This window comes from Rhipicephalus sanguineus, chromosome 11 (assembly GCF_013339695.2).
Source record: "Rhipicephalus sanguineus isolate Rsan-2018 chromosome 11, BIME_Rsan_1.4, whole genome shotgun sequence".
In the NCBI taxonomy this organism is placed as follows: domain Eukaryota; kingdom Metazoa; phylum Arthropoda; class Arachnida; order Ixodida; family Ixodidae; genus Rhipicephalus; species Rhipicephalus sanguineus.
In genome coordinates, this window is record NC_051186.1 from 24,552,034 (window position 1) to 24,565,679 (window position 13,646).

Here is a 13,646-nt window from a genome sequence, read left to right on the forward strand (position 1 = left end):
ATGAGCCCCATCCCATCCTTATTCTTCTAGTTATTTCACTCTCACGGTTCGGCTCCGCGGTTACTACCTGTCCTAAGTAGACGTACTCCTTTACAACTTCCAGCGTCTCGCCACCTATCGCGAAGCGCTGTTCTCTGCCAAGATTGTTCCACATTACTTTAGTTTTATGCATATTAATTTTCAGACCTACTCTTCTACTTTCCGTATCCAGTTCAGTAATCATGAGCTGTAATTCGTCTCCCGCGTTACTCATCAATGCAATGTCATCAGCGAAGCGCAGGTTACTGAGATACTCTCCATTAACTCTTATCCCTAATTCTTCCCAATCTAGGGCCCTGAAAACCTCCTGTAAACACGCGGTGAATAGCATTGGAGATATCGTGTCTCCCTGTCGTACGCCCTTCTTTATTGGGATTCTGTCGCTTTCTTTGTGAAGGACTATAGTGGCTGTGGATGCGCTGTAGATGTCTTCCATTATGTTTATATAGGCTTCGTCGATGCCCTGATTCCGCAGTGCTTGCATGACTGCTGATGTCTCCACCGAATCAAATGCCTTCTCGTAATCTATGAAGGCTATGTATAGGGGTTGGTTGTATTCCGCGCATTTCTCTATCACCTGATTGATAGTATGAATATGGTCTATTGTTGAGAAGCCTGTACGAAATCCCGCCTGGTCCCTTGGTTGATTAAACTCTAATGTCGTATTAATTCTGTTAGCAATTACTTTTGTGAATAGCTTGTAGACAACGGACAGTAAGCTGATGGGCCTGTAATTTTTCAGGTCATTGACGTCCCCTTTCTTATGGATCAAAATGATGTTGGCATTCTTCCAAGATTCTGGTATCCTCCCTGTCGAGAGACACCTCGTATACAGGGTGGCCAGTTTCTCTAACATAATCTCTCCACCGTCTTTCAACAGGTCTGATGTTACCTGATCCTCACCAGCGGCTTTGCCTCTTTGCATTCCCTTTAGGGCTTTCTTTACTTCTCCTGTTAATACTGGTGGGATGTCAGATTCCTCTGGGATATTACTGCTTCTTACGTTATCATCCTGACTGTCTCGGCTGCTGTACAGATCTCTGTAGAACTCTTCCGCTATCTCAACTATTCTATCCATATTGGTTGTGACCTTGCCATCCTTGTCCCTTAACGCATACATCTGATTTTTGCCTATGCACAGTTTTGTCTTCGTAGTTTTGAGGCTTCTTCCGTTCTTTAGAGCATGCTCAATTCTCTCCATATTATACTTTCTTATGTCGGCTACTTTACGCCTATTGATCAACTTCGAAAGCTCCGCCAGCTCTATTTTGTCTGTTGCATTTGAGGCTTTCATAGCTTGACGTTTCTTAATGAGGTTTTTCGTCTCTTGGGATAGCTTCGTCTCTTGGGATACTGAGCCTTGGGAGGCTCAGTATGCAATAGCAAAAAAAAAATTTCGGGGGGGGGGGGGGGGGGGGCACGGGCCCGGTGTGCCCCCCCCCTGGCTACGCCACTGGTGCATGTGCACTGGCACTGTGACTGTCAAACAGCCTTCAATGTTTTCTAGACTCACTTCAGCTCTCTTGAGCATCTCCCACTTGTTGAGGATCTTCATGGCATACACCTTCCCTGTGTTCCTCTCCTTCACAACAGCCACCTGCAAGAAGAGACCAGAACGCTGTTAACACGCAGAGTAATCTGGTTTAAGCAGCAAATGCAAGTGCTCTTCCTCCATTCTTCTTCCACGTTTTTATTCTCTCCATTCCCCGCCTCTTTTTCTTCTATTGCAAATAAATATCATCATCATCATCACTTTCATTATTATTATCATTATTACTTGTCTTGAGATCAAAATAAAACATAGATGGATGATGTTTGTTAAACCAGACTTGACACTAGCATGCTCATTTTCTGCATAATGAATAATATTTCCCATGCTTGAGATCCGTGAGCAACATTTTAACTCACTGTGTACTGAGGGCGTTTCCGGTGTGCAAGGAGGTCAGTTATAAAGTAACACACTACCAGGCTTCGAAATCAAATGCTGCTTATTGGTGATATATTGCTGAACATTTATTAAAAATTCTGATTTTGGAAGTGCACTTACTAAGCAAACACCAGCATGAGGCATTTAGCAAGGGGAGCATAAAAACAATCGGTAAAAAAAATTGAATAAGAGCAACAGTGCGAAATAAGAACATTCGTTAATTATTTTGGTTAGGATAATTCGTGTTTGTTGGGCAGCATGGCGCTTTTGTAGAAACGGTCAAAACGGTATTCAACATAGCTAGTTGACTGGAACTGAAAACAAGGGACAAAAAGAGGACACAGCGACGCCCTTGTCTGTCCTCGTTTTTAGAACAAGTGTTGGCTTTTGTTGATGTTGCTTCTTGAAACCAGTTTCTAATCGATAATGAAGTCCTCTGAATCATCATAAATTGTCCTTGAATTTCTGCTTTGTTCAAAAAACGTGCCAGCTTTCTCTGCTAGATCGCCATGTTAGAAAACGAGAGGCGTAAGCAACACCAACATATTGCAATATGTTGCTTAGGTGCAAGCCTATTTACGATATATTTAAACGTGGACAAGATGGCAACTGTCAAGCAGCCAGAACCGCGACGTCCTCTTTTCTGTCTTCACTGCTGCAACGTTGTGGCGGCTGTTCCGTATCATCATGACAAGCATTGTTTTGCTCTGCGCATGTGCATAAGGCAACCTCATCTAGGCCCTTTCCATTCTTTTCATATGTGCAGCCCTTCCCTCCCCCCCCCCCTCCATCCATCCCTGCTAGATGAATAATGTTGAGAGGAATGAGAGAACAAAGGACCTCAAGCGCAAACACTTGACATACGACCCTCGATAACGACTCTGAGGAAGAATGTGGCCCGCGGCAGAGAGCTCACCTCGCCAAATGCTCCTCTCCCGATGACCTTGAGTACGTCGAAATCATCCTTGGTCAGCCGCAAGTCCTTAATCCTTTGCACCACTGGTTTTACTGTTCAGAAAAATGAAAGGAAGGGGCACAAGTTAGAAACCAAATTGTATCCTTAAATATCGTACAGGGAATACTGAAAATTGGCAGCGCAAACAAACGGGACACAGAAGAGGAACACAAACAGTTTGTGTTCCTCTTCTGTGTCCCGTTTGTTTGCGCTGCCAATTTTCAGTATGAACCTATACCAACTTGCCCGCCTTTCAACACTTCTGCATCGTACAGGGAAGCCACAATGCAATATAACCAAACAATACAAAAAAAAGAAAAGAGTATAATTGAACACTGTATTGTCCGTTGCAGAGGTTGATCATCGAACCTTCGTCATCCTAGAGGTATCATTTGAGGAGGGTAAAGGGAAGGCGCAGGAGTGCGCTTGCACCCCTCCCCTCTAGTCTGCTGGATGGGGACAACGCCTCCTCCCTTGCCACCCCTTTAGAAGAGGCACACCAGGGAGCAGTTCTTGTCCCTTACCGTATTTACTCGAATCTAAGCCGATGTTTTTTTCGAAAAAACTATGTGCGGAAGTGGGGGGGGGGGGGGTGAGGGGGAGGGAAATGACGATGACTTCCTATTTCTTTCTATCTCTATTTCTTTCGCTCCCTTTCTTGGATTCTCTCTTCCCTTTTTTCACTCTTTACCAAGGTTATCCTCATTTCCTTCCTCCTCACCCTCGCTTCCCTTTCTCACTCCCTTGCTATACTATACTATATGGTAGGGGCTCTTGGCACATATCCGCTTTCTGTGGCGCATACCCATTTTTTCCAGTCCACGGATTACACCTTACGCCAGGCTTCAAGCGCTCCGCTCTTAAAGAACAAAACGTGGGGCTGACGCACGCTCGCACACGCAGGGAGAGACTGGTGCAAGTGTTTCTGCGGTGCGCACTAGCTGCCCTCCTTTTGCGCTAAAACGACCACTTTAAGTGAACCGCAAAGGCATAAGTCATTCTGAAAACGAATGCGCACGCGATGGCGGTTTCACGCGTATGAAATATTTAAAAATTGGGGCAGCTACGCACTAGTGGTGCGAAGAATGAGGAGCTGGTGGCATTCCTCTCCTCCTTTCTCACCCTCATTTCCCTTTACCATTCCTTACTATACAAGACTATGCTGTGCTTCACCCTCTCCCCTCCTCACTTCGCTTGCCCGCCCCATGCGGCTATGCTATGCTTCACCATATCCCCTCATCATTTCCCTCCCCCTCACCCTAGCATCACTCTTCACCCTCCTCTCCTTTCCCACCCCCTTGCATATTACACAAGGCTATGCTATGATTTACTCTCTCCCCTCTGCTCTCCCTCCTCGTCCCCCTCACATCACTCCACCTTACCTTCACTTCCCTTTCCCGCCCTGTTGCTATACTATACAAGGCTATGCATACTCTCTCCCCTCCTACTCTCCCGCCTCCTCACCTTAACATCATTCCCGTTCACTTCCCTTTCCCACCCTCTTGCTATAGTATACTATACAAGGCTACGCTATGCTTTCTATCTCTTTCTCTCTCTATTCCTTTCTCTTTCTTTTGTTGTCTCTCTCTGTGTTTCTTTCGCTTCCTCTCTATCTTCTTCTCTTTCTCTTGCCCAATGCAATTATATGGTTCCCATAAATGTTTGTTCTGCTAGCATGCATGGATAGCCGAGTGGTTACAACGCTTGCTTTCGGACGCGGCTGGAATCCCGTTTTGCCAAAAAATTTTATTTCGCTTAATTCATTTCTTCTTCTCCTCTCCGCTTCTCTCCTTGTACTTTCATCCTACAAGGCGTCGCTAGGCGACGCGAGATGCCATATAAGGTAAGGGCCGTTCATGACTACGATAGTTTTAAGGCCTGAACACACGTACGCGTTGCAGCGCGTCACCTTTTGACGCGGCGCGCGCCCTCTCCCTATGGGGAGAGAGGGCGCGCGGCTACGTGAAGCTGCGCTCCCTCTCTCTCCATAGGGAGAGGGCGCGGCGCCGCGTCACAAAGTCACGCGTTGACGCGCTGCAATGCATACATGTGTTCAGGCCTTTAGGTTAACGCCACACGAGGCTCTGGCGAGCTTGAGAAGTGAGGAAAACAGCGAGGGCGGTACGCAGTGATGGAAGAGACATTTAGATTTTCGGAGCAGATGGCAACTTATTGCAAACGACTCCTGGAGTTTAAAGCATCTTTTAAGCACCTCATAAATGTTAATATTTATTATTAAACATATTGCACATAGAATAATCACTTCAAATTGCAAGAAACAAATAATTAAGCAGATGGATGTTCAATGAACACAAAGTAAGATGAGCAACATATGTTTAAAATACCAGTACTTGTGGCAGAAATGATATAAAAGCGATAAAGCTGAGCACCAAATTACAAAAGTAGCCACAATCACGTGTAACTATTGCCAAAGCAGCAGTTTATAATCGCTACGAGTTCAGTACATTATTTTCATATTCCGCCAAAGTAGCCAGCATTGAAAATTTCAAAAATAAAATAAGCTAAATGAGCTATGCACTTAAAATTCCATTTCTTGTGACATAAATGAGGTCAAAGCTGATAAAGTGGTAAATGCAATCAGTCACACATCAAAGTCATCACAGCAGCAGTTAGTAGTCTGTATGATATCGAGCTAATCTCACACATTTCACCAAAATAGTTTGCTTGTCAGGTACAAATATACAGCTCAATCAGATATATATCTATAATGTCAGTACCTGTAGCATTGTCAATATGCTATAGTATACAGCAAGCTGCGTACTAGATGATAGTATACAGCTTGCTCTTGCTTTCGTTTAGGCTCACTGGATGGTCAAACGGTTAAAGTTCACTGTTTTTAGTTTCCCAGCGCCACGTTGGAGAGGTTCGGAGCAGTACTTTACTAACAAATACAGCAGCTTGGAGCAGCATGGCGCAGCATTTCTCTTTTGGAGCAATCCGCCTCTTTCATTTTCCTGTGCTGCCCTCTGCCGTTTTCGTAGGGGTTCTTTTCCGTAAGGGGAGAGCGCATGCGCAGGGGCGATGCCTATGATATGTCACGTGCTGTTCAGACATTCACGTCATATCACCGCACGCCGTTTTGTTGTACGATTCACATCCACTGTGCTTCTGGACATAAAGCGTAGCTGTGCTGCTGTACAGCTACAATTTATCTGTGCCTGCTGTACAACGAAATGGCGGCGTCGATAACGTCAGTGCTTGCCCACGATAGCACGCACAGCACCGCGAACAACCGCATGTTTGTGCCGGGTTCTCTAGATGATGAACGAAAAAAAAAAAAAGAACTCGGCAACTGCCACAAGTTTGTAAAGACTGGAGGCGACAGCGTGTTGCACATTAGTTTACGTCGTTTCTTTTTGGTGGGGGAAATCGGTACTCGCAGTTCAACACCTTGCTCCCGCCGTTTTGCACGCTGTACGTCGTTTCTCGCTTGCCAAGCACCCAGTGGCGCAGCATACCAAAGCAACACTAGCGAAGACAGGGGGTGTTAAACCCCCTGCAACACGAAATTTTTCATTTTTACGTATGCACGAACGTGCCTAATGTATAGTTGACCCCCCCCCCCCCCCCCCCCGGAAACAATTTCTGGCTCGGCCCGGCCAACCATACTTCCTAGGCCTGTCGCGCAAACTGATAGGCTAGGTTCCTTTAGGGGCCATCTACAGTAACTCTACGCTATACTCGCGGACAATTTTTCTTGGCAATGAAGGGAAGGCTAGAGAGCCGAACTACGCGTGTGCTACCGCTGAAGAATATAGTCCCACAATTGCGTCCGTGTTTTCTGCGTGAGAAAAAAACAAGAACATTACCTTATTTTCTACGGGGCGCCGTTTGAAAAGAGGGTCAGCGTGCACCAAGGATACATTTATATTTGTTTTGCTTTATGCAGTGTCATTTCGCGTTTTTGCACCTGTGAAAACGTCGCACCTTTTTCGTGCCCCTCACAGTCAAAATGGCGTCTGCGTCTTCAGGTGAGCGCTCGTCACCCTCCAGCTTTTCCGACGATTCGCCGAGGGAGCTTATGACGAATTTCACTGACAAATGGCTGTCTGAGCCTGTGACGGCCACTCGAATAATCAAATGGCCGTCACAGGAGATACGGAAAGTTCACAAACCAAAACAAAATTCGAAACGCGCGCCGAACCGGACTACTTCGCGGAACAGTACATGTGCAGTAGCTCCGCCCCCGTAGCCTTCCCTTCATTGCCAAGAAAAGCTGTATAACACGAAAGTAAAGCGTGTCTTCACTGACGTAGTTGAGCGTTTTTTGTGCATTCTTTCGCGCCCTCCAGTGCCGTTTCTCCGCAGTGAACTGCTGCCGTAACCGCCGCGTGACGTAATGGGGGGGGGGGGGGGGGGGGGGACATACGGACATTTTTTTTTTTTTTTTGGGGGGGGGGGGGGCTCCAGCACCTCCCTCCGTGCCTCCCACTGGCCCCGCCCCTGAACCGAACATTAAAAACAGTCTCCAACTGACATCATTACAGGGAACTAGCCCTACGATCGTTCTAGGGTGCCTTGATAAGCGCGTTGTCCGCCGCGGTGGTGGTACGGTGGTTACGGTGTTCGGCTGCTGACCCGAAAGACGCAGGTTCGATCCTTGCCGCGGCGGTCGCATTTCAATGGAGGTGAAATGCTAGAGGCCCGTGTGCTGTGCGATGTCAGTCCAGATGGTCGAAATTTCCGGAGCCCTTCACTACAGCGTGCCTCATACCGCGGTTTCGGTACGTAAAACCTCACATATTATACACTCCGCTGCGCGCATCTCGGCACAGTTCAGCTACAGTGGGCAGTCAAAGCGGTAATGCAGGCTAGTTGGTTGCTAGAACTGGCAATCATTTTTGCAACGCAAAATACAAACACACAGACGCCAGAGAAGACACGAAGACAGGTCGGGCTGTCCTGTCTTCGTGTCTTCTCTGGTGTCCGTGTGTTTATAATTTGCGCTGCAACATATAATGACAGTGTGAATTATGGAAAATTATTCACAGACGTCGTCCTTGTGGCGTTGTTTAAATTTTGCCTTTCATCTTGTGAATAATCGAGAAATATTTTCTTTTTCCCAGGCGCATAAAGGCGCCTGTAGGCACTTGCACGCACGCATAATCACTGCAAATAGTTGCGCTCGCACACAATGTAAATTTTGTTTAAGATCCTCTATCGCAATGTCATAAAGATAGAGGATGTGGCCGAATTCATGTCGTCATTTCTATACTCGCAGACCCCTATAACCAGATTTCCCTTTACGCATGCGTCGCAGAAAACCCTGCACGACCTCCGACCGCCAATGTCGGACGCCAACGCGAGGCTGCCATCTCAGCGCGATGCACACAAACAAGCGGACTCTACGATATGTAGGGCAAACGGCGCCGTGCTTGCCGTCCTTCGGGGAGCCAACAGCGCGAGCACGACGAGCACGCCCTCCGCGGAACCGCTTCTTGCGAGGGTCGGTAACCCGGCTGCACTGACTAGTGTGTAGTAGTACAATGCTGCATTTCCCTTGCTAATCGGACCAGTCTCCGAGGGGACCCCCATTCAGCCGCCGCCACGGAGACAATGCGGTGCTGATGAACGCTGGCCTCGTGCGGCAGCTGCTTGGCGTAGCTTGTTAGACGCTCGATCGGCGTGGCTGCGTCAACGACGACGAAAGAAAGGGAGAACATTCAGGCAGAAGCCATCCCACGATGAATGCCGAGATTAATGAGATTAACGTGGACGTAGCTACTGAAACTAACATAAGCAAGTTCCAGTATAGGTGCTGCACACTACACTGACCGGCCGAGTGCCACCGTCAGTTTTTTTCAATCTGCATGCTATCGGTTACACGGCATAAGAGGACCACTCCAGGAATTGTTACACTGACACGGTGCTTCTGCTTAACGCGTGCGCCTGTGCACGACACGCTTGCGTACGTACGAAAAAAGATAGAAAGACAGAGGCCACATACATTCTATACAAGAGAGTTTAGACGCGCGTGCGTGCGTGTGTGTGTTGTGTGTTTGTGAGAGCACGCTGTCTCGAATATTCATCCCATCTACATGCGTTCAGGTTTCCACGCTAGGGAAACATCTGCATGCACAAGGTATCAAGCGACAGAACTTGTCCTGCTTGCACATTGTTCGCCCCCTCATTAGGCAGTTTTAGAATAGCGTACGCAAAGCTTCGCGTTGGCTTTTCGCGCAACTGCGCATGCGTCGTACGCTAACCGCTTGCGGGCTCCCGTTAAGTGACGGAAATAGCGGGCCGCAAACGCTAACGCTAACTTAGCGTACGCTATTCTAAAACTGCCTATTGTACATATCACCTAGACGTGCGGTGTGGTTGTTGCTCTAGCAAAACCCCAATGTATACAACGCCAAGGCTCACCTTGGAGCGCGAAGCGGTCCACCACACATCGTGCTAGAGAACGCGCCCGCACACACGAACAAGCAGCACGATGCGGCCGCGTTCACGGAGGACATGCCAATGAGTCACGAAGGCGTGATGGACGGCTCGCAAAAGGTCGCTCAGCTGTAGCACGCAGTTCGCCGCTTGACGACGAAAACCATCTCGTGGAGAGAGTCGTTGGAAGAATGCACATACACATAGGCGTGCACACGGAGTGCGCCAATATACCTTTACTCTGTCGGACCTTCCCCGACTTTTTTTTTTTTTTTTGATGCGCAGATAGGGTAAAGGGTACCTTCACCGACTCGACGTGCAGAAAGGAGTGATTCAGCTATTTAATGCTTTTGGTCACGTGGAGGCTATATCCACCGCGAGAGTCGGGGAAGACCCTCGACGCAATATAATCTAACTTTAGGGCTGTGTCAGGGCTGGTGCCACCGAGTGTTTCCTTGTCAATCACACAATAACCTCCTCCCCGTTCACCCCCGGCTGCTATCAACCAATGGGGACAGTGCTAGCCGATCCCCACCGCAACCAGTGGCAAAGCGTGAGTCACGATCATCGCCAGCGGCGGGTACGCTTTCGACGGCGTCCTCTTTTTCGTCTCCATGGTTTCGCTTTCTCGCCAACAACGCAAGTCTACGGAGTCACGCCGCCGCCGCCGCCGTATCGATTGCGGCTGCCTTCGCTAGGGCTTCGGCGAGGGCCGGTGTGCAACCAATAACGCCTGTATGAGCGATCACTGTCAGCATACCAGGGACACTCGGTGGTCACATTACAGCTTATTATTGCGATAGCAATTATATGGACAGTCTCGGCTGGATTTTGCCGTCGCCGTCGCCGCCGTCATGCACCGTATATGTATAACTACGTATATATATATATATATATATATATATATCAAAGTCCCAAAGAAAATAATTCAGAAAAATGTTTCCGAAGCGCGGAATCGAACCAGCGACCTCTCGTTCCGCAGCGCGTGGCGCTAACCACTATGCCAGAAAGCGCAGATCCTTCAAATAGCTAGGCGAGCGTTATAAACACACCCTTTACCGCTGGCAGGACTCAGAGACGGCAGGCGCTTATAAGCGTTTCTTCATTACCACCGAGATTGCGCGAGGAGCGCGACGGGCGCACTTAAAAGTCGTCGGCGAGCTCGCTCGCTTCTTCTTATATTTGCGCAGGGAGAACCTTTCCCTTCCGCTGTCTGCTCGCGCGGTTTTCTCGTGGTGAGGGGAAGAGGGATGTTTCGAGCTTTCACTGTGATGTCCGCGCTCATGTTACGGAGCGTACGAAAGTCACTTGAGCTCAAGGGACGCCGCTAAACGAACAAACAGAAGATGAGCGCGAACTATCAAGTGTCACAGCTCGACACTTGAAGCACGCTAGTTTCCTTCGCTGCTTCGGCCGCCTGTGCAACAGGAGCGCTGTTGAAACTGAGAGTATCCATTGGCGAGCCTCACTTCGTATAGCATTAGTTTCTTGCTATCGCATTCATTGCTTCGCCCTTGCGGCGAAACTGTGACTTATTGTGCGAAAACTACTTCATAGACGGCAATAGACTGACGCCAGTTCTTTACAGCGAAAACTTGAAAACGCTCGGCGCCACGTTTACTCCAAAAATTGTTCTACATCCATCCATCATTAAAGGAGTAGTCCGTCCCTTTTTACGGCTTCCGTTGCGGTGCGAGACTTCACAATAAAACTGCAGGGCGGGGGGTCAAGGCTGTGGTACAATTTACCAACTCGCTCAGCTTTTTTTGTCGTTATAAGCTCTTGTATACAGAGCTATGCGTTTATGACGGGCGTTCCTATGCCAGAGTTGCATTTAGTGAATTCTGTGGAATAGAGCTTGAAATTACCGCGAAAAAAAATCATTATTATCTCAAAATGTTCAACCCGCGATCCTAGCTCGATCAGACAAAGAGACGAGACATTGCAAAAGTCATTTGAATGTGACCGTAACCAGCCAATACGATCCAGTGAGCCACATCAGGAAGTGAATGCTGAGATAGTGAGGTTGTTGTCACGAGCCGTTACGCTGCGCGAAGTACGGGATCTCGGGAAGGCATCCGGTGCGGCAGAGACCAGTGACCCACTCAACGCCTCCTGGACAAGTGCCGTTGTGACCGGCGCACAAAAGACCCCTCAGCCAAGGAATGGCCGGATATCGCGGGAGGGCACGCGCTATTTCGGTTCTCCAGACACGACTCGAGCAGGCGACGAGTCCCGCGCACAGCTCGGCTGCATGTACCGACTTTTCAGGAACACAATATGCCCTACTCTTCACGACCACCGGATAGCAAATCACGACCACCGGATAGCTATGGCTAATGTAACTTTCATTCTGGACTTGTAAGACATATCGCGCCTCAGCGTGAGAGACACGCATTAAATTGCATTGACGTTCTCAGTCGATTACATTACGAATGTGATTTTAGCCCGCAACCGCTAAGAGTGCGAATGAGGAGTATATCGTTACACAGAGCTATAGAAGATCTTTAGAGACTCGTAGATGAGGCAGGCTTATGCGTTGTTTCCACACACTGGCGAACGCCCGGTAAAAGGGTGGGCACAAACGTCGAGGTAGCTCGGTCTGCACCGCCGCCCGATGACGTCAGGTGCCGCTCCAGCTGTCCCGTCGCAAACGCGGTATTTTTAGGTGCAGCACTGACTACACGAGTGAAATAGCGAAGGCCGCGCGACGTCAGAGCTTTCTCCTGGAGAAAACCACCCTTTCGCACCGCTCGAAACCGTTCCTGCCCCAGTCACAACATACTATATGCAGCAGCATTCGCGCAAGCCCCTATCGAGAGGAGCCTTCTCCATCCTCCATAATTCGCATCGATCGCTTGCAATCAGCGGCTGGCCGTATTATCCAGCTGCCACTTTTGACGATATCGCATTACTTTCGGTGCTCCTCGATCGAGATTTGGCTGATAGGCTGCTCGTTGTTATATATATATATATATATATATATATATATATATATATATATATATATAAACGCGAACACATCAGTTCTTATTTATGCTGCGATAACAGCAGTGGGACAGGCATTTACACATCTGCGGGGATCGTTGTTTTAGAAAAAAAAAAAGCAAAATCTCTTCTTGAAGTCGACCGACGATGATAGTTTAACACTAGAGGATTACTAGGATAGCACTGGCGCAGCTGTGATTCAAGCTAAACCGGGCCGTCATCCGATATCGTGGAATGAAGTGCACTACACGTGTAATCTTTTTCCCCTTCTAGGCGTTACCCAACCTGAGTTCATTCAAGACGAAGACTGCGTCATTGCCCTTTTTTCTTTTGCATTCAATCGCGTAGATACTCGTGCCTGTCGCTGACGTTATTGGGAAATGTACTTATCGCAAGTACTTACATCTGACACTTCAACATACATTTTTTTTTTTTTTTCATTCTTCAATCTTTTTTTTAAGCGTATTTTACTTACTATTCGTCGCACTGCACGGAATTACTGAGCCGTGGGCAGACGACGAGAGCGACGACGGGAATCGTTTGCACCAGGAAGGTTGTACACTTCGAGTGCAGATAACGCGGCACTGGCCCCCATTACGATGAACGGGCCCATTCGCACGTGCGCTCAATTACCTTTCAGGCCGCTGCGAAACCGGACAACGACGGCGCCGTGTTTTTTTTTTTTTTTTTTTTTCACGCCAGATCTCGAAGACTGATCTCTCGCGATGGTCAACCTTACGTTATCTTTCTTTCTTCTTATTTCTTCGTCCGGACCTAATCGTGCACCTGTTGTTGTGTGCCACTTACAGTATGACACGTTAGGTGGAGAGAGAGAGAGAGATTAGGAATTACCGGATACTTAGATAATGAGATGCGGTAAAAGTTTGGAGAAACTCTGCACCATCCATTCTGCAATGAAGGTAATGCTCCACGGGACACAGCTATAATGTATGCACGAATAGATGACTAAACATACAAGTACGCGGGTGTGTAACGGCACGTGCTGCACCTGGAAAAAACATACAAGGGGCGCAAAAGGGGCACCTGCTTCGCCACAAGCCACACCAGCACTTGTCCCCAACCCAAACTACACCAGCGCTCCCCCACCCCCGTCCCCCAGCCGCGAAACAAAAAGGGTTTGCACCCCCCAGGACGAAATCCTGCCAACGCCCATGCTTGCGGGGGTTACACAAAGGCCCCTGGTTCAAGAAGGCAGACGTCATTATTCCTTTTGCCTTCAGCGCCAACGAAGCCTGCGGGTTTGTAATTATTTCTTCCCAGTTGTGCCATTCCACCTATGCATACGGCTTTCACTTTTCGGAAGAGAATGTTTCA

The 13,646-nt window shown here is 48.2% G+C and overlaps 1 protein-coding gene across 3 annotated transcripts in view; it reads right to left on the reverse strand.

The window, feature by feature from the left end:
• Positions 1 to 13,646, reverse strand: part of LOC119374636 (serine/threonine-protein kinase MRCK alpha) — a 207,893-nt gene that overhangs the window by 120,873 nt on the left and 73,374 nt on the right. For all 3 annotated transcript variants that reach the window (XM_037644806.2, XM_037644804.2, XM_037644803.2), the window contains exons 2-3: positions 2,883 to 2,974; positions 1,553 to 1,636 (exon numbers count right to left, since the gene is read on the reverse strand). In XM_037644806.2, the coding sequence (XP_037500734.1) occupies positions 1,553 to 1,636; positions 2,883 to 2,974 (176 nt within the window). The remainder of the gene's footprint in view (positions 1 to 1,552; positions 1,637 to 2,882; positions 2,975 to 13,646) is intronic.